We start from the raw sequence: 22,073 nt of genomic DNA on the forward strand, positions 1-22,073 counted from the left end.
TTAAATTCACTTTTCCTTTGTTGACCACCAGCGGCTGAAGGGTAACCTGAACACTGGTAGTTTGTCCTGAAGTGGTCAATTTCAGGCGAACGAGCTGGTTGCGTCAGCATTTTCGTGTTTTTCACCATATGTAACGTGAATATGAGCCAATTTCTCTTAGAAATTCCTTCGCGAGAACATCCCTTTTATAATCAAATAAACCAAACCAAATCTGTCCTTTGTTCATGTTAAGTAAGAAAAGCCAAGGAATGAGTACTGTGAGATGGTTTCTGTAAGTTGGTCTGTAAGTCCGCATCAAAGCGTGCAGATTATCGAAATCGTGTATCTCTCAACAAACACTAATTTCAGAAATATATATTTTCAAAAATTAACCCTACGCGTTGTTAAAAAGAATTTTATGCATTATTATTAGTCATGGGAAAATATTAAGTTTTAAAACTGCTTATTTAATGCTTTTGATTTTTGCTGGATTAAATATCGATATCTTGAGTTCTAAAAAATAAGAGAACATTTCTCACTGTTAGCAATATTAAAACTGCGACAACTTTCTATAATCCATTTAGTATTTTAGACCTACCTTTAGAAAGGCATTATTCTTATCAAATTAACAAAATGAAAATAAATAAATAAATAAATGAAATAAAATAAATAAATAAAAATAAAATCTTTATTCTGGGTAAACATACTGTTTTTACATGCAGAAAATCATAATCAAAGGTGAAGTAACATTGGTATGTTATTTACGATACCTGCAATATTTATGAAATGAATATCTTCATCCCAGAGAAACGGCTAAACAAAAATTAAGGCTGTGACTAATAACATATCTTGTTTCGCTTGCCAACTTTAAAAAAAAAAAAAAAATTAAGTGAAATTTTCTTTTTTTGAAATTAGGCAGTCGATATCTGCTATTATGAATTTAAAGGATGAAAATCAATACAATCCATTCTACGCACGGTCTAATTATCATTGAGTGTTTGACTGCAAAGAAATGCGTAACTGTCCTTATTCATAGCCTTTTATTGGCCATATTTGTCACCCGTAGATTACTTTCTATGTTCCAAAAAAGTTTTACCTTAAATCATCATTTTGAGAACTCACAGATATATAGAAAAACGTGAAGATTTTAATCAAGAGAACTTTTAACAGTCTGATTCCCGTGAACACATCCGAAAGCTGTATGAGTATACTAAGATATTATGTGTAACATTAGACACAAAAAATACGTACGAAAAAAAAAGCAAGTCACAAAAATTGTTTCCTTCAAATCTCCATTGGTAGGCATGCTGCATATGCCTTTTACATGTTCCAATTATTAGATTCTTGTTCTTCTTGAAATCAAGTTTTTATACTCTTTCAATTAACTGAGTTAAAGAAATTTCCTGGCACAAGTATCATCGTTTTCTTAGCTTTAAAATTAATTCTAGTCGTTTTGGTTGAAGACCTATTCCTAGGATACCTTCCAGATCTGGTCTGGTTCCCGGTGGCATGGAGACATTGAATTTTTGCAGTAATGCTGTGACGTATAAGAATACCTCCACTTCTGCAAATGATTTCCCAGGACAGGCTCGTTTTCCTAGATGAAATTAACACAAAATTCATAAATGTAAATAAATTACAGTTATTTTTTTTTACATTGGAAAAAAAAAAAAAAAAACTTTTCAAACTAACTTTTGCAGTTAAATGCAGAAATTTAATTCAGCAGAACAATTTCGAGTAATCGAAAATTCGAATCAATGAGAGACTTGGCAATTTGCGAGAGAAAGTTCAGCGATGATTTGAAGTAGGTATGCAAATAAATGTTTCCAGGCAGCAAGCAAAAAGTTTGCGCATATTTTCAAGGGTGAAAAGTTTTTTCATATACATAGCAGACATTAATCATAAGAAAATTAAAGAATTCAGTTTTCAATCATATGTTATGATTAGAAAATTTCTAGCTAAATGATAGTAGCATGGTAGTATATCATTTAGAGGGAGAATAAAACGACGTATGCTCGATTGAAAGGAACAGTGCAGGTTGAAATAAAATATTTTATTTGCATTTGTATTTCTTTTCTTTTAATAGCAAAAACAATATCATGACAAACAGATGAATCAAAACAACACTCTACAACTTCCAAATATATATATATATATATATGTAAGAAGAGAAAATTATATGAATCAGAATAAATAACTATAAGCATTAATTCTTCCTCTCTATTCTAAAATCGTAATAACGTCTCTGCATTGCGTCATTTTTAGATCACTCTATGGCCCGCGCAGCTCTGATGACGTAATAATTGGGAACTGAAACTGCCCTTGTAAACCAAAACTTTTCTCTTCGGCGTGCTTCCATCCTTCATAACTACGCACTTCAGCTTTTGCTCTCTACTGTGCTAAGATGTAATTTCGCTGGCTTGCTTTCTATCTCAACAATATCAAAAATGTAAATCTTCTGTGGAAAGGCACGACTAGAGTGCAAAGTCATTGTGGCCACAAATATCAGTTGCCAATAAATATGGAATTAAAACTGCCTCGACTGCCAAGTTTTTTAGATATTACCAGGTTAGCATTACTAGCATACTACGCAATCAAATTCTTCTTCAATATGGGTCTAATCACGCATCTACGGTGTTCCGTCTTTTCCTTGTGCTTTTATTATGACACATATATATATATAATGTCCTAAAAATAGAGTTAATACTTATCATTTCTAAAATACACTACAATTTTGAGAACTTAAAAATATATATTTACAAGAGTAAAAGCACATTTGCTAACGGGATGATTAAAAGATCCTGAAAATCACGAAAGGCAAAAATACACTGCTGGCCATTAAAACTGCAGCATCAAGGAATGATCTGACGAACTTCAAAATCACATGAAAGGAAGAAGAAGTTGGGATATGCAAATGATTACTATTTCAGGGCATTTAGACGACGCAGGGGGAGAAACATCTGTAGCAATGAATAAAAGAAAAGTTGTGTAGTAAATTTCTCCTTCGGAAAGTGCTTTGTAAGGTTGGAGTTCGCTCAGAATATCGTATTATACCTCGAATAATAATAAGGAATGCTTATCAACAAGTTTCGAAATTCTATACAGGCAGGATCGTTGCCTATCGAAAGTGTGGTATACCGTTCCGTGATATCGCCAGTCGTACTGGTCGACATCCAACCACTGTCATGCGAATATGAGATCAATTTATTGCTCAGGGTCATACTGAACAGCGTACAAGATCTCAACGCCCTTCCATGGATAACGCCAGAGAAGACAGACATATTTTGAGGTCAGCCCTGCAATACCGTACGACCACATTACGGACCATTAGTCCGAAAAAGGCTATGTTTGCAGCACGCCCAGCATCTGCTCGTAAGGTGCGTCAACATTTGCAGCAGTGTAGATTATCAGCAGTGTGAACATTACTTCGGCTTCGCTTGACAATGCAGAGAGAGATGAGATGATGACAGAGAGAGATGGCGACACTGGTGCGCCAAGCGACAAAAATGGATACCGAGAGCGTGTTGGACCTCCACTACTGCACCTGGAGGTTAAAACACCTCGTCTAAAAATTATTCTTAAAAAAAGAACAGGAGTGGCCCAATGTCGCCTTTTCAAATGACTCCCGGTTCTACGTGCAGTATTCTGATGGCCGTATACATGGAGTGTCCGAGCAGAGCGCATGTCGCTTGCTTGCATTCGATATCGGCACAGGGAACCTGCACCTAGTGTGATGGTTTGGATAGCCATTGGGTACAAGACACAAACGTCTGTAGTTCGGATCGATGGTAAATTGAACGCAGATGGATACATTTGTGACATCTTACGTCCAGTGGTTGTGCCGTATCTTCGAGGCCCCCAAACGCCATGTTCCAGCATGATTCAAGACCACAGGTTGCACGACGTGTTCTGACTTTCCTCGATAAACAGGGTATTCGACTGCTGCTTTAGTCTGCATGGTCTCCAGATTTGACACCCATTGAAAACATCTGGTCATGGGGTTGCTAAGAAACTGGCCCTTCACCCTTCTCCAGCTAATACGGTTGATGAAATGTGATATAGACTTGAAGCAACATAGAATGAGTTGCTCATTTCTGTCATCCAAGGCCAGTTTGACTTCATGCCTAATGGGATAAAGGCCGTTTTAGCTACCAGGGGTGGCAGCTGTTTCTACTAATTTCGCATCCCTGTAAACCTTCAAAATGCTTACAACATGCCTACTGTTTACGCGCAATAAATATCTTTTTCGTATTTGCTTTCCTTCATGTTATTGCAATTTTAATGGTGTACTTTCAATTGAGTCCGGAGAAACAGAGGAACAACAACTGGAGGAAAAACATCTGGAACTGAACTGGATAAACAATATCATCGCATAGTTTGGGTACAATATCTTGAAAGGAATCGTAGGTGGAAAAGGTACGTATTCTTGTTAGTGAATCACGTCCAGTTTGCATATGGAAAATCCGTAGTTCAAATCCGTTGAAGTCACAGTTTCGTTTTCTCTCTTTGTTCTCCAGAAAACTCTCCAAACATCCTAAAAGAATTTGATCTGTATTCCTTTTGCACATAACGAAAACCTCTGTAGCCAGCATGGTGATGGTAGCCAGCCCATTCAGTGAAATTCCAACCAGATTTAACAACAAGAGTACAGACGTCTTATCCTATTGCCACTTATGAACTATGAGAGATCGTATGTCTAAATATTTTTTGAATGATATAGCCTAATCGTAGACTCAGAACTCAGAACTTTGATTTAGGAGAGGAATTATTAATTAAGTTCTTAGAATTTTTGTCAAAATGCGACATCTCTTGATATACATGGAATTTTCTACGTTTTACACGTGCTATATAAAAAAAAATATTAACGATAAAAATATTTTGCCAAATAAGATAAAATATAGTTGCTCATATAATAAAACCGTAGATAAAATCAATTAAAGATTTTTTCGGGCACACTTTATAAAAAAACTAAATTTTCAATTGCAAATCCCTAAAAAAAAAAAAGAAAAAAGAAAGATTCTTATGCTAGTAAATCTTTGGTTTTTGCGCCATAATCACTCACTCACTCACTCACCACCTCTGGATTTGGTACATGTATCTTTTTAAAATTTTTTATTAATAAGCATTTGATTTCATAAAATTAGGTCATCCCACCTTTTGTTTGGCGTATCATAATCATCTTTGGTTTTTGCGCCAAAAAACTCACTCACTCACTCACTTATGCTAGTAAAACAGGATAACACAAGCAACAGGATTTCCAATTTCCCTTTGTAGAAAGGCCAAAATTTGAAGCTTTTTATCAACAGAATCTTTAGAAGAAGTTTTATACGACTTACTTTATTTTAACATAGATACATCTGCCAGGCTTTCAGATAGATAAAAATAATGTATGAGGTTTTTTTCTGTAACTAGCTATTAACATAGACTGTAAAATGAATTCTTTTATTTAATTTTTAATTATCAACTTATCTTGTAGATATTTATGCTAACATTTAAAACAAACTTTTGCAGAATTCAGGATTTTAGATTGCAATCTAATATACGGAAATACGTTAATTTCTGCTTAAGTTGACTACATACATGTTATGTATCGTAAAATTCGAACGAAATAAAAATTGCAAAATAGGTGAATTCATCAAAAAAACTGATCATGGCAAAAAAACGCACATCAGTTATTATACCATATTTTCAGATACATAATTTAGATGACGACACAAAAGTTATTGCAAAAACACAGAAACTTCATACCGATAGAAAAAGGAATGTAATATTCAGGTTTTATAACTTTCTTTCCATCTTCACTCAAAAATCTTTCAGGACGAAAGACATCAGTATCATTTCCCCAGAGTTTCTTGTCATGGTGTACTGCCCAAATGACTGCCAGAATATGAGTATTCTTTGGAATGAAATATCCATTCAGTTCAGTGTCTTTCAGTGTGCTGAAAAGTATTGCCAAATAAAATAAAATTCACTAAATTGAGAGTTCACACATATTTAAAAGTGTTAATACGTAAATGTGAAGGACAGATAGACTAGCATATTAAAATCACTGCAATGAAAATGATAGCAAAGCCAAATGAAGTCACATGTTTAGTTATTTTAGGAAGTGAATGGAATAATTGCCAATTAATTTAACTCAATTTAATTGAGTATCAGTGCCTTGTAGCAAAATTTCCTTTCTAAGTCTTTATAGTATTGTTGAATGATTTAATCTTTGTAGGTTGTTGGTTGTTTAACAAACTCAATGTTTTCAAGAGCTTTTGATTACAAAAGTGCGTTGTATTCTACTTTGAAAAAGACAGCTTTAAAATTTTCTCTCACGGACAATGAAATTTGTGCAAATATGCTAAAGCAGCGAAGGTACATAAACTAACATATGTGCTAATCATCCAAATTAGATGCAATTGCGTATGACAGCATACTTCACAGAGATATTACAAGCACGAACCAGAAGTGTAACAAGCTGTCATATACTCAACTCGACATGAAAGCGAAAAGAACCGCCGACGTACAAAAGAGTACAAAATGAGATGAATGTAAATACCAGAGACGTCAAGCTATACCTACTATATCGATCGCTTTACACCTACCGTCCCATGGCGTTAAGAATAGTGGACATGTAACAGCACCCATATCCGATTCCAGTCGGACCAGAAAGACCGCAAAAGAGATGAGTGAATGACTATAAGCCAGGAATATGCGGATACCGCCCAGACTTGGCCTATTATAATAAACATGTTTAGAGTCTCCTGCGCTTGCAGTGGAGCCAGAGCAGAGTAGCACTGAATGTCACTGATTGGAGATATTTGGTATTTAGCAATGACTACACCTTCGTTTTGTGGAGACATGATTATCATCATTTTGTCAAAATCACAATTCTAACCTCTGCTATGGAGCTACACACTTGTCCTATTGCAGGTTCTGTGGTCTGGGGAGTTACAGTCTTCGTCTAGTATCGGTATCGTCTAGTATTGGTATCAATCTAGTATTGGCATTGAATTCTCAACTCTGGTTCAGATCCTATGGCCTATGTATTATTTCTGGCTAGAATTTCAGGGGCGATGATAAAGTAGGATAATACATGCCGGACACGGCTGGAATAATCCAGATCTGTCCACATATCATGTTCAGATACCTCCATGATTACCAATTCCTTCCGCATGCATGGGAATTAACGGAAGCTTCAAGCATTACTGTACCGCAAAATTTGAAACGTACTGCTTAACAATAATAAACCTCTATGAGCAGAATTACGTCAGACGTCTATTGGGTTCTTTATCGGACCGGATTATAGGATGCATGGCAATTTTAGCTGGTACGATTTGCATTTGAAGATCATCACCTACCACAGAAAAATAGTGTGTGTGTAATTATGGCAAAGCCTCGAGGGCTATCTGCCTAAGGGGAGGGATGCCTTCGTGGAGGACTTTCTAAGGGAAACTGGCTCGTATGCACGTTATACATGGGAAAAACCACGAAAACTCCCATGCAGCCAGCCCGTCCGCGGGATTCGAACCTCGAACCGAACTACCAGTGTACAGCGACTTTACCGCTCGGCTGCTGGTGGGCCTCCACAGAAAAATAGAGCAGCAGAAGAAAAACAGATCCTTCTATAACATTTTTACTCTATTTATACACCGTCATTAAGTCAATAAAATTTCAGTTTATCCTCAGATACATTTTGCATGATAACTTCATGGTCCATGAGTATTTATTGAAATATAAAAATACAGCTTACAACTATAAATACAATATTCAAGTTTTATAAATTCAGTTATTTGTGGTAGCTTCTCAAATTTCGTTTAATATATCGTTTGTTTGTCCTTGTATTGGTTATTAGTTTGAATTTGAGTTTTATCTTTCTAAATCAGTAAATGGAAATTTTGCATAAAATTCCAACATTTGAATTTGATAATTTCATTTATGACAAAAGGTGGCTTGTATGAAAACACTCGTCTGAAATTATTAAGGTTCAGATTATACGTATTTAAATTTTTTGATGTTGAATGTAGTAATTAAAATGAACTTCTAAAATATAGACCCCTAGATGTCTCAAAATACATGAAAGATTCAAACAAATAGTTACACTATTGTATCTAACTGATAATCGTTACGCGTTGATAAGTTACAGTCTCTCCTTAATGCTTACTGTGAACATAAGATACATAATGATCGTTAACACAAAACTTTATCCCTCTCAAACTGGAAGTTTCATGCTTAAAATAGTATAAAGCAAGTTATTTAACTTGTTGTTAGCAGCTACTTGCCGGAACTTATTATTATGATGATTATATTACTGAATCATTCCTCTAGCAACTATACGCGAGACTAAAACACTAACTGGGTCAGATAGAAAAAGAACAACAAACTTTCAACTCATACCACCTGTGATAACGTTGGTTGTTCATTTCTGCATGGACGCGTGGCTCCCTAGACAAGCAGCAGCACCAGCGGCCAAAGTTCTATTCAGAATCATAAACCAGTTACAATTTCGTTCTCATTTTAATCCAAGCCGACACCATAAATTTTGCAGATGTCTGGATTGAGCGAGCATGTGACGAAACAAAGAAGAAACGAAAGTAAGGACATAAAGCTACACTGTTAGTAAAATTTAAATCAATATAATATAACGGTTGATTATATATATATATATATATATAACGGTTTCACTTGCAAATGAGACAGTTTTACTTTTTCTTATCTCATACTTCCACAAAGATGCTACAATAAGAAACATAAAATATTTTTTAATCTCCCGGAAATAAAGACAATTTTCTTGTAAAACTTAAATAACAGTACTAAGCATGTTGTAAGACAAAAATTGCATACTTGAAAAAAAAAAAAAAAAAAAAAAAAAAAGTGTCACGAGGCTTGTTTCCCCCCCCCCCCCCCTTGGTATCTGGAAGTACAAAGAACCATGCTTGTTTGGTAAACTACAGTGTTTCATCTTTAGAAAATGAACACCATTCTTCTGCTAGTAACTTTTATGCTGAAATATCTAAGCAGCATGTATTACAAGTCGAAACAATAAGTACATCTTAAGAAGCTATTCTGAAGCTATGTGAATAAGAGATTGAATATTTTGATTTTATTTATATCTAAATCAAAAGAAATAAAGCTAAATCTTACCGTCTCATTATATTCAGAGGCAAAATTGTTTTCCATCTACCTAGCTCTAGAATGACAGCTTCTGTGTAGGGCATCTGTAGGTGATCTGTTCTAGTTGGAAATCGTTCTTGTCCAATGACATCATCGATTTCCTGTTGGATTTTCATCTGCACTTCTGGAAAAGCAGCGCAAACTAACATTGTCCATTCCACTGACAAACGCACTGTTTCACTTCCAGCGCCAAAGAATCCTCTTGCGATGTCGGGTAAGACACCTCCTGGATAAAAATATTTCGATATTTGCAGTGCGGTTCAATATATTACAATTCTGCTCTAGAATTAGTAAAGATTCAATACAGATTCATTACACGACAATATTATAAGAAATTAAAGGCCTTCCTTTCATGCAAGTTTTGTGTTGTAACGACAACACTTAACTTTTTGCAGTGGCAACCACGATAAACTACAGATCTACTAATTCTTACTACCCAGAAGGAGTGATATAACGTCTTGCATGGTTTGACAGACTTGCAAATGATTGTTCTATAGCCGAGCTAATTTGTTACATTTTATGCAATACATAGGAGAATTTCAAGTATCCGAAGTAAATGAGATCACATCCTTCCGAATATTAAAAAAATACATATAATGTTTCCCCCCCTGCAGTCAATAATGTATTTATTGTACAACAAGTGAGGCTATTTTACATTTTCATATGTCCTGCTTAAAAAAATGATGCAAAATAAAAAAAAATGTAAAATCTTTTTTTTATATGTAAAAAAAAAAAAAAAAAAACTTGTCAAAATTAAATCTCAGTAGTGCTACAATGCATGTTATATGAAAAACTGTTCTTACTTGAAGGGCCACTGCTTCGCCATTGAAATCCTGCCATTGTTTTCTAAGGCCTTCATGTATCTATGAACTGAAAATTCTCATAACAGTCATTTGAATGAGAACAGTAATCGGACTGTATCATTATTCGTAGTACCGTATATTGCGATACTCCCGCCATCGAACTCTCAGACGTACCAGTATAAGTTGTAGAATCATTAGGATTTATTTTGGAAGCAGACGAAATGGAAAATGAGCAACGCCTTAACCGGGAATCGAAAAGCGGACCTCTGGAATACGCGCCCAGTGTGCAGACCACCACACCACGAAGACATGCCAAGAAAGCGGGAGAAATACCTTACAAAGTTTTTCATCTTGCAGGAAGCTGGTTTGGTTTGGTTTATTTGATTAAGAAAAAAACACGTGAGGACTATCTGTTTTAGCGGAGAGATGCTTTCGAGGTAAAATTTCTAAGGGAACTGGCTCATAATCAACCACCCATGGGAAAAATCAAGAAAATGCTTATGTAGCCAGCCCATACGCCTGGAATCAAATACAGGTAGAACTACCAATATTCAGCGACTTTACCGCTCGGCCACTGGTGGGCCTCTTACACGAGGCACAATACAACTTCCAATCCATAAACAAAGAATAAACGAAATCTCCCAATAAAAAATAAGCATTTCAGTTTGCCTTTTTATACTGCTACGATGTGCTTTAATGTGCACACTCCGTGAACTGTTAATCATGTACATATCGCAGTACATTTTACCAATCATGCAAGTTTAAAGCTTGTTGCGAGCTTCCTTCGAGGTGTAGCAGTTTTAATGCTCAGTAGTATGTCCATGTGCCAGCAGATCGTTGCTTTCCATGTAGATAAAAAATGTAGTTGAAGTCCTCGAATAAGTTGTGTAGCCGTGCTGCAGATGTTCCTATTTTCAGATCAACGGTAGTTTTGAGAAGTATTAAGTGGATATTTTTAAGTTCTCCATCGGCTTTCGAGATACTAAATACCAGACTATATATTACCAGTAAAGACAAAGTTACCAGTAAAGAAACTTAGAAAATTTTTTTCACAAAGACCAAGAATTTTTGGAGGAACTATTATAATTAAAATACATTGAAATGGTTCATCGGCTAATTCTGGATACAGAAAAACAAGGATTTTTTAGCGGAAGAGAGATTTCATTTGATTTCAGTGTTTCTCCTCTTGACGAAGTGGCAATGAAGTTGATTGAATTCCTCTTCTATTATGTTCTTTTTTCTTTTAATTTCATCGATTTTTTTTATTTGGAGTAATGCTTGTTTGAAAAAATTGGTTTTTACATTAAAAAAAAAAATTTTTTTTGCATTTATAGGATTATTTGAAATTTATTACTTATGAATTTCAATTTTTGGTCTTCGTGTAAAATTGGTTCTAAATTTCTTACTTTATGTCTTTACTGATAATTTTTCAGCAGCTTAATGCATGAAAATACTAGGCATGATTATATTATAGAAACATAAATGTTTAAAAATTGTTTTGTAATTATGAAAAGCCTATAGATTACTATATATTATAGAATTTAAAAGCTTCTGCTTTGTCACAGAAATCTGGAAGCAAAGAAATTCTGCTACTTGTTTTAGGGCTTTTAACTAATGAATTTTCAGAAGTTACAGTTTTCTTTCAAGATAAAGTTGTAGAGACATTAGGATTATTTGGAAGTAGGAAAGATGAAAAATGAGCAAACACCTTCGCAGGGCATCGAACCACCGACCTCTGGAATATGCGCCCAGCGTGCAGACGACCACACCACGAAGGCATGCCAAGAAGGCGGGAGGAAAACCTTATAAAGTGAACAGATCTTTACATTGCTAAGGCTGATTTTCATTTATTTTTTGCATGCATTTATTTCTTAACAACCTCTCCGTGATTTCTGTTAACTGTACAAATTTAAAAGTCCTGATGTTAACTAATATGTTAAATTTCATCCAAAATCTATTTCATGTCCAAACAACAATGTACGATCTATAATTATACTACGGAAAGGTAAACTGACTGTTTCTAAAAATGAGTAATTGAAACAGAAGAACATTTAGTAAGGACATATTATTAAATGTTATACCGCCCACCCGGGATAGTGGTTAGTGAATCTAATTGCCCTACGAAAGAGCTTGGGATTGAATACCAGAGAAGGCATGGATGTTTGCAAATGTATAGTGTCTTTGCGACCTGGGGGCACTCGAAATATGCGGCGAGCGGAAAGTCCTCTCGAGAAGTTAGTGTAGAGGAAGAAATGTGGTAGATCCTCGAAGTGTTGTCCGTCGAATTTGGGGGCGGAACTGAACAAAGTCATACTTTCACCTGTATTGTGCCCAAGGCTCATGCCAACGACATTCGCAATCTTGCATTCCTTGCCAAGATGAATTTCGTGGGCTTGTTCTGATTTCAGATAAGCGAGGTAAGTCCCAACAACAACAACAATAAATGTCATTAAACATTACAAGAATTGCAGACATACTTTTAAATGTGGTATTAGGCTCATCGGCTTTCTTCTTAATCTCTAGTAAATATCCGTCCACAAAATCGCGTATGTTATTTGGATCCAAAGTCTTTTCGTGGTCTTCCATTTCTTCCCTGAAAATATACAAGCATAATTAGATTTAACTGAATTAGCAAGTAAAAATAGAGCTTTCATCAATAAATTCAATATACTCCTGTATTTACTCACTTGACTTTCTGTATCTGTTATTGTAACTGACATGGTATGTACCTAATGCAGAATCGGAATATACTATGTTTAACATAGGGGCGAGAATCAAAATTATCTAGCAGATGGCCTTAATTGAGATACGTTACTCCATTTCAGCACCCTAGGGCTATCTGCGTATGGGAAGTCATCATTTCGTGGAGGACTTTCTAAGAGAAATTGGCTCGTACACATGTTACACACGGGGAAAACCACGAAAACACCTATGCAGCCAGCACGTTCGCCTGGATTCGAAACCATGTCGAAACTATCAATGCTCAGCGATTTTAACGCTCGGCCGCTGGTGGGCCTGAGAAATCTAATGACACAAGGAATTTGCTGAGAAATTGAAGATTGATTAGTCATCACATTATCATATAACATCATTTACGAAGTCTTGCATTGCCATTATATTTAATCTAGATGCACATTGAAATTTGGGCTAGATGGTACAGAAACATTTGATCCTGCGACATAAAACAAAACAGTATGAATGTTTGTGAAACATCATTCTAAAATCATAAAGGCGATCCCCCCTTCCAGAGTGCGCTGAAGTTATCTAAAAGGGCGACTGATGCTCTAAATTAGGGGTCTTCAACCTTTCTCGCCCGAGGGGGCCACATCAATAAATTCACAAAGATCCGCGGGCCACTGGCAAAAAATAGTGTAGTCAGAAAATTTACATGAAAAAGGGAGGTTTGTTTTGCAAGACTACGACTGATTCCAAGTGAGGATATAGTGTTACACTTTTGTATATATATATATATGTGGAAATCATCGACGACCGATGCTGACTTAGAATACCTAGCGATGTGACGTCATCCCAGCTTAGCACAGTGTGGAGCAGTCGAGACATCGCCAGATAGCGTCCAGACGTGGAGAGGAGCGGAGGCAAGCAGACGGCTTGTAAATCCTCCAAGAGTTGGTGAAAACAGATGGTTACCTTCGATGTTTAAGTTCCTTGTAGCCAAGCTGATCATATTATCTAAAGCTAGCTGTGGAGGTTACAAGAACTTATTCTCTCAAGGTATGAGCCTACGTGCCTGTGGAACTGATAGTGTGTGAGAAATGTTCATCATTACATGAATCCTGTGTGGACTGAGTATAACTATCATAACATCACCTGCAATATTACTTTTTACTTAACTTACCTTTTATCTATTTCTTATTAGTAAAATAAAGCATATAATAATGCAATAGACGTGCTCTGTCGTGTGTGTTTTGAAAGTAAATTCTACATATATATATATATATATATACAATTGGTTGCAGAAAGTCAAATGGAAATCGAATGCAACATTTTTAACTATGAAAAAAAAGTATAAAGATGATTGTACAAAACGATGTTACAAAATGTATTTGCAGTTAAAAAAAAAAAAAAAAAAAAAAAACTTACATTATTTGGCGATAGTTTGAATGTGAAATTTGACATTGTTTTTGCCTGATTAAAGCTTCAATATCCCGTTTAATCTGTGTTGTTGCAACTCGTAAAGTTTCCTCCAAATGTATGTCTGTCAGTCGTGTTTTTGTTTTTCATTTTAGGATTTTCATTTTACTAAAACGTTGTTCACATATGTAAGTACTGCCAAAGTTAGAAAATATGGAAAAGTGCATGTTTACGAATTCCTGGATATTTGAGTTCGGTCACGTACTTCGAATAAAAATAAATTAATGTAGGATTATCAAGGAACTTGCATTTTACTGCAGAGTCCCACTGTAAATTTATAAATTCTAACTGAAGTTCAGGTGGAACACTTCCAACGTCTACTGAAAATGGCGACATTCGGAAAATCTGCTTCTGAATTCCTCTTTCAAATTCGAAATGCATTATAATACATAATTATTTGAATTCCATGTTATAGAGTTCTTCAGACCAACAGTTTTGGAAAGTGAGTAGAATTCTTATTTAGCAACTGACTTTCCCACAGGATTAATATTGTCTCAAAAGCTCTTACAAAGTAATAAAGATTATGAACAAATAGATTTTTTCCTAGTAAGCGGTAGTTTAAATCATTGCGATGACCTGTAATATCGACAAGAAATGCAAAGTCTCTCAACTATTTCTCTTCATTGAATTCGTGAATACATGTCTCTTTAGATTCCATGAATTGTTGAACTTCGCTCTTCAAAGAAAACAGGCTCTGAAGAATCTTTTCTCGGCTCAACCAACGTACTTCCGGTTATACACAACGTCACCATATTCAGCTTCCAAATCACTTCAGAAATATTGAAATTGCCTGTGTTTAAGTCCTTTAAACAGAATGAAATTTACCAATTTTTATAACAGAGATAAGAATCTACCCTTTTTCTGGAATTGAGATTTTTCGCGTAGTTAAAATTTTAATTTTTAAAATTACATAAGATACAGTAAAAGTTTTGAAAAACTCGTTATTTTTAGAAAATTTTATCTCAAATAATATCAGGCATGTCAATAAAATGTTTTAAATATCAAGAATAAGAGAAAATTAATTTTTATTACGACAAAAATCTGACAATGCAATTTTTCTTGAAATCAAAATTTTGTTTAATTCTTCAATTTTTCTTCAAACTGAAATGGGGGGGGGGGCACTAAAATGCCTTCAGCGGGCCACTGGTAGAAGACCTATACTCTAAATGATATTAAAGGCGCGGTATATCAGTCCGTGGTCGTGGGGGGTGTAAAGATAATGTTTATATGGCTGTACTGGAGTCTTCTCTTTGCTCTGTACTCCAAGAACACAGAATTCACAACTGACATTTGCTGCCGCATTTACTTTGGATTAAAATCTAAAGTGAACTGAAAACTGAATTGAAAGAGAACTAATAAGATATTACTCTGTTTCTTCTGTTTATAAATTTGTAAATACTTTGTGTTAATGAATATTAGAATAAAGTACAAATGCCTTTTCGTTTATCGAGATTGTTATTTATATTTAAGAATTCCGAATCCAGGACAAAAAAAGCTGAAGTAAGGTAATTTATTTATCTTTTGTTTCTTTTTGGAACTTGCGTTTCGCAATACATTCGTTGGTTTACATCTGCGGTAGTAATATAATCCGTTTGTTGTCTTGACATATCGCCTTAAAGAAACAGGGCTAAACTTACACAAACATGTCGAAGAAAACTAGCGTTTTTTATTTGACATGCATCTAAACAAAACCTGGATATGAACGCATGTTTTTGCATAATACAAGTATGATCATATAAGTATTAGACTGTCGCTGGTAATTGCTATATCTTTAATTATTATTGTTGCAGTTAACAGCATGATTTTCACATCTTTAATAATTAATAAAAGAGATAAAATACATGCTTAAGACCCATATTTTAACACTGTAAACAGAGCCACGAGCATTGAATACTGGTTGAGGATGGGTAGAGACCACAGAGGCTCTTTTTGTCTTAGTTATTATGCAAATAAATTAGTTTTACGTAATTAAATGTCGAAACAAGACAGTGCAAAGTATTATTGTATTATTGTAACAAAAGACTCAGAAGTATTGAGACTATTGCTTGTGCAATCTATTTGTTTATCAGCTGAATGATGTCAGTAAGTAAATCTAAAACAAAGACAGCTTCTTACGGCATTTGGAAATAAAATAATTAAATAGTATCTAAAATATAATGAGTAATTATTGGGTTGAGAAAAAAATAATATCGGTTTGCACAAATAGACAGCGTTATGTTCGTTTTGCTATTCTTCTGTGAATCTCATTATTTTCTTTTTTGAGATCTTGCAACTGACACTTTAAGGTTGCTAAAGAGTCAAATTACGCGTATTTTTATTTATAACTGTTAGTTTTCGGTCAATTCGAACACGACATGCAAAAGTAAACACTTTCGTGATAGTTTCCTTTTTTTTTTTTTCTCATAAAGGCAACACAAAGCGTCTGAGGCTCACAAAGATATATGTGAAATGTTGATTGCTAACAGAAAGCATGTATCGGAACTGGTTTAAGGAATTTCGTTGTGGAGATTTTTCGTTTGAAAATGACTAACGTTCTGCCGCTTATTCACAAAGCCTACAGACCGTTTCTTCTGCTGTTTGCTCCGATTGGTTAAAAGAGGTAGGGTTATAGAATCTAGTGCTTGGCGACTTTTGGTTCATCGCCTATACAATTTGTATTTGAGCGTCGTGTACCAAAAAGTGAGCATAAACCACCGGAGAAACCGCAGCACAGTGGTAACGAGCGCGGGAATAATTCTCAGGCCTCTAGGTCGCCGGTTTTATCCGCGCTCGTAGCTTTCAAAAACTCTGCTCTATAAGGATTTATTTTTATTTTAACTTTATTGAATGACTTTGTCATTATTTGTCTTTTCGCCTTCGGGTACGGTGTTAAAAATTAAACGCCTTTATTTTCTCTATTTTTGTTAATGTTAATTTTTCTTATTTTTATTTACTAGTTTGTACTCTTTGTAGTAGGTATCATTAAGCAAGATTACGAGATTACCAAGATCCCGAAAAACGTTTCAATAGAAATAGCGCATAACGGAATAAAATATAATTTTAGTTATACTTACTCGTAAAAAGAATAGGTATCCGACTCCCTTAAATGTTTACTGAATGTTTTCATTTGGTTATTTTTTTAATATTTCTTTATTTGTATAAATTAATGCGCTATGAAAATTTACACAATAGACTCTTCCTAAGTGAAATAACGAAAAAGTGCATATGCTGTCTCCATATAAACACCTTTTCTTGTAAAACAATTACGTGGTTTTAAAAGTTTAAATTCAAATACAAATAAACTATTAATAAGATCAGTAGGTTATTTAAGATATATTCCACACTATTCCTTTAAGCTTTCATTCATAAACTAAAAAAAAAAATGTTGAATGAAATAAACGCTGTTTCCGTTCGTTTAGCGTTAATTACCACGCCTACAAGGCGATAACTCGCCATTCCAAATATGACCGCCAAGCAGATGTTTCCTCCAATGAGAGCAGCCCGTAGCGAAATTGTCTGTAGGCTTTGTGAATATGCCGTTCTGCCCAAGGAGGTTAGAATAGAAGGAGGGAGGGTTCGCAGTTTCCTCCACTATCGGGGAACGAAACTCCACGGAACAAGCGGCGTCCATGTTTGTTACTTCAAAACATTGTAATACGGTAGTGAAACGTACGTGTTTGTAAGCTGTTCTATGCATGAATTTTCCAGTAAAAATATGTTAAATTTATAATGAAATGCTTCGCTATTGTTAGTTTTTTGTTTTAAAGTTATAAAGATGTTATCTGTAATTTACTAAGTACAGAAAATCATTAAGAAATATTTCGAAATCTAAATGCATGTGCATAACATTAAAGCCTTTACAAATTATGTTTCTGCATAATTTCTAGAATTTGTTTAGGTTTTATTAGCAACTTCTCTGGTATAGTTTCCAATTGTTTCTTTAAGAAGTGATATTTCTGATTTATTCGCAATATTATTATAATTTATTAAAGAATCATTTTTACCTGAAATTAATAGCAGATAATTATCTAAAAAAATGGTAACATGTTGCTTTTTTTTTTAAATGAAAGTTTTAGATAGATTCTTTTCACAATCAACAACCTTATATCAACAAGAAAATAAATATTAATAAAATAAAACAGATTTATGTGAATTCAATTATTTCAGTTTATGCGCGTTTCATATTTATGAATCTCAAAGAAATTACCTTGAATTAAGCTGAATTACAGAAATATACCTATATAAATTTTTGGATATATCTTTTCACATGTTCAGTTGTGTAAATATTTTACTTACGTTTATCGCTATACTGCCCAGAAATTTGTAAGCTTATGCAAAAACATTTTAACAACAGAACAGTTTATCTTGATCAAATGCACAAATTATATTCGTAACAGTTCACAAAACTTAAGAATGAATAATAATTAATACATAAAGAAAAGCGTTGCTTTATTTAACACCTTTACAATTCATAAAAATAGTAACAATTTATTTCTTACTTTTCGTGAAAATTATAAAACGAATTATCTAAGCGTTCAAATTATACAGCAAGCATATAATCCTAGCATATATCATTGTATGTTAAAGAACGAAGATACCAGCTGTAAGCAAAAGCATTAAAATGTATTGTATTTAACATGTTTCGATTATTATTAAGTCTTTTTTGTCACATCTGGAAAGAAAACAACATGACATTGTGACATTTTTTTAACATATTTATGAAATTACATAAAAAAAAAGAAAATACTTACGAGTGAATAGTAATCCCAGGAATATTTTTCGAAAATCTATCTGTGCATCCATATGCAATATAAGCAGACATGCTTCAAAAAGAAAAGGAAAAAAAAATGTTACAATTACAGACTTCCTTGCACAAGTCACAGTGATAACAGTAACATGGCCGCCAAGCTTCACCGTTTGAGTTGAACCTTCCCTCCTTCTATTCTAACCTCCTTGGTTCTGCCCGACCTCTTGAAGTTGATTATGACAAAATTAAAGCCATAATCGAATCGAATCGTTATATGACTGTGAGAAAACTTGCAAAAAGGCTAAACGTATCACACACAACAAATGAAAATGTCGTAAACTCATAAAGAAGCTCGATGAAACAAATTCACTTAATACAACGAACCAATTTTGGCGATACCAACTTCAAACCTAATCGATTCAGTCTTTTTTTAAATGAATTATCACTGGAGATGGAAAATGGAGCAACTGCAATAACATTAATTAAAAAATATCATGGTCCAAGCATAATGAATCACCACAAATCCTATCGAAAGCTAAATTGCATTAGAAAAAATATCGTGCTATCAGTTTGGTGGGATTACAGAAGCGGTATGCATTTTGAGCTGCTTGCCAAACGATAAGCTCAGTTATTTACTACCAATAACGTGTGAAACTGGAGAAAATAATCAAAGAGAAAAGGTTAGGATTGAAAAATCGCCAAAGGAATCGGTATTCCACGACGACGATGCAAGGCCTCATATAGCTTTAGCAACAAGCACGGAATTACGGGAGCTTGGATAGGAATTGATGTCGCATCCCACATTTAGCGCCGACTATCGGATTATCCTTGCACCATCAGATTTTTATTTATTTCGAAGTTTACAAAACTTCTTAAATGGTAACAATTTCAGTAATAAAGATAACCCCAAATCGCCCTTAGTGGTCTTTTTTTACTGATAAATGCCGGAAGTCCTACGAGCGTGGAATCATGAAGTTACTGGAAAGATAGCAGAAAGTCATGGAGCAGCATGGAAGCTATTTCATTGGGAAGCTAATTATTTGTATAGAAAAAAAAAAAAAAAAAAAAAACTGAGTTTAATTTAACACTAAAAAACCGAAATTACGCTCTTGAGAACACGAAAAGTGGCCATATAGAGTCTAAATCCAGTGAAGAAAAAAACAAAATAAGTAAAAATATATAAAAATGAGAGAATACAAACGCATAAAGCCATATAAAATAAACAAAATAAAACAAAGAGTATAAATGAAAGAGAAAAATATAATTACTAAATAAAGCAGGCGAATATGTCGACAGAATAATTTAGAGACTATAAGGAAGTATACCATCTTAGAAAAAGAACACAATTTATACATATTAAATTAATATAGGCTTCATACAAATTGGCACCTAAAGAAGAATTTCAGGTATTTCGAATCAATGATTTTACGACAAATGTAGGAATTAAAATGACAGAGGATTATTTTGATGCGTGATAATGAAATGTAAAAGAAAGTTTGCTCAGAAATATTTGCAGGCAATAATTATAAATTTTATGCACATAAAGCTTTTGAAAAATAGCAATAGCTTGTTTAAAATTTCTAACTATACTCACAGTCAAAGGTATACACACTATTCTGAAAGAAAAGAAAAAAAAAACTCAAGTTTTATGGCTTATAGAGTTCTACTAAAAATACTATATTTAATACGATCCCCACAGAATAAGATTTCTATAGAAAAAAGAATTTTACCTTTAAAATTAGAAGCATTAAGTTGAAACCACATGAACAAAATTTAGATGATATTTCAGAAATTTAACGAGTTAATTATTTTCTCTACATGGTCGACTGAAATTCACTTATTATTTTGAAAGAAACTTCGTGAAGCAGTAACTGCATGCAAGATACGTAACGACAATTAATATCCGTGTCTTGCATAAAACTTCATTCGTTGTTAAAAACGTAACTGGCCCTGTTATTTTTGTTTACATTTTTACTCAGCGAATCTCCAAAAATTTTGCCCTAAAAAAAAGGTAGAACCTTTTACTCAAGCTTAAGAACAATGAATTTTTTATTAACTATAATTCTGTGCGGATCATATGATGTTTAGATTTTTTTGCAAAATTTTACTCGCTTAAAAATATCCTGAAATATATATCGAAGTAAATTAATTTTGTTATTTACAAACACATTATTTGTTGCAGTTTCATATTCAGAAAAGGCAATATTTAGGTCTAAACCACGTACCTACAATATTTCTTCACTTCAGCTAAAGCTCTTGAGAGTTTTCCTTTATCGCCAAGGTTAAAGAATGTCATAACGGCAGCAATCCAGGGAAAGAAGATCTGCCAAAATAACGCTCCTGCAATACGACCAACTTCGTTCAATTCGTTGTCCAATTTTTGCCTCTTCGGATCGCTAAGCTTAAGTACTCTGCCAAATATGAGGGCTGCAATGTTATTTGAAGTACTAGACGTTAGCAACTCTGCAAGTTTAACAGGAGATCCATGGTAGTCTTCTATACACTGGAGAAATTCCAAGATTTCTTCCTAAGACAGATGAATATTAAAGTTAATAGGACTGAAATATGCTTACTACTGTATAAAAATAAACTCAAACATTATCTCATTAGTTAACATTAAACATTCTCCTGTGCTCACTTGTGATTTTTTAGAACGATAATCCAGTATCCCGTTTGCTCGACTAGTTAGGAACTAAAGTTCTGTCAAAATGCAAACTTAATATTATTTCTAATTTTTCCGCTAGTGAATAATGTTAAAAAAGAAAATATATTGCTTGCGCACGCTTTCAAAAGCTAATCTGCAATCTATGTGAAGACGATCAGATACATTTAAAAATACAATCAAAAAAAAAAAAAAAAAAAAAAAAAAAGCTTTCAAATTTTATATTATGCACAAAGGAGGGACTTTTTTTCATTTACACACACATAAATGTTTCAAGGGTCGTTTCAAGATCATTTTCAATGACGTCCCTTTGGGCTAAAAATAGCAGATCTTTAAGAATTTCCGATATACAGTCTCGCGCGCTGGAGATAAAAATGTTTTATACTGTACAGTGTTGCCAATGAACGCTTTGAAATCGTTCAGGTTTTTTAATCAAAAATTCGTTAAAGTTTTACAAAATATGAAATAGATAATAAAACAAATTCAAAATTAGGGCTTCCAAGTGCCGATATTCGAGTGGAGGACCACGCTATTCAGAATTTTATGGCTCTAGGTACCGTTGTTTTGTGTAGAACAGTGTGAAAAACATACA

At 34.1% G+C, this 22,073-nt stretch overlaps 1 protein-coding gene across 1 annotated transcript in view; it reads right to left on the reverse strand.

Moving 5' to 3' along the window:
• Positions 1–647: 647 nt before the first annotated feature.
• LOC118199587 (cytochrome P450 18a1-like) overlaps positions 648–22,073 on the reverse strand; it is a 37,634-nt gene continuing 16,208 nt past the window's right edge. The window contains exons 4-8 of the mRNA XM_035371481.2: positions 21,045–21,346; positions 12,419–12,534; positions 9,109–9,364; positions 5,728–5,918; positions 648–1,576 (exon numbers count right to left, since the gene is read on the reverse strand). Coding sequence (XP_035227372.1) covers positions 1,395–1,576; positions 5,728–5,918; positions 9,109–9,364; positions 12,419–12,534; positions 21,045–21,346 — 1,047 coding nt within the window. The 3' untranslated portion in view covers positions 648–1,394. The remainder of the gene's footprint in view (positions 1,577–5,727; positions 5,919–9,108; positions 9,365–12,418; positions 12,535–21,044; positions 21,347–22,073) is intronic.

Source organism: Stegodyphus dumicola, chromosome 1 (assembly GCF_044657685.1).
Source record: "Stegodyphus dumicola isolate Sdum_Otavi_A_Nest chromosome 1, ASM4465768v1".
Lineage (NCBI taxonomy): Eukaryota > Metazoa > Arthropoda > Arachnida > Araneae > Eresidae > Stegodyphus > Stegodyphus dumicola.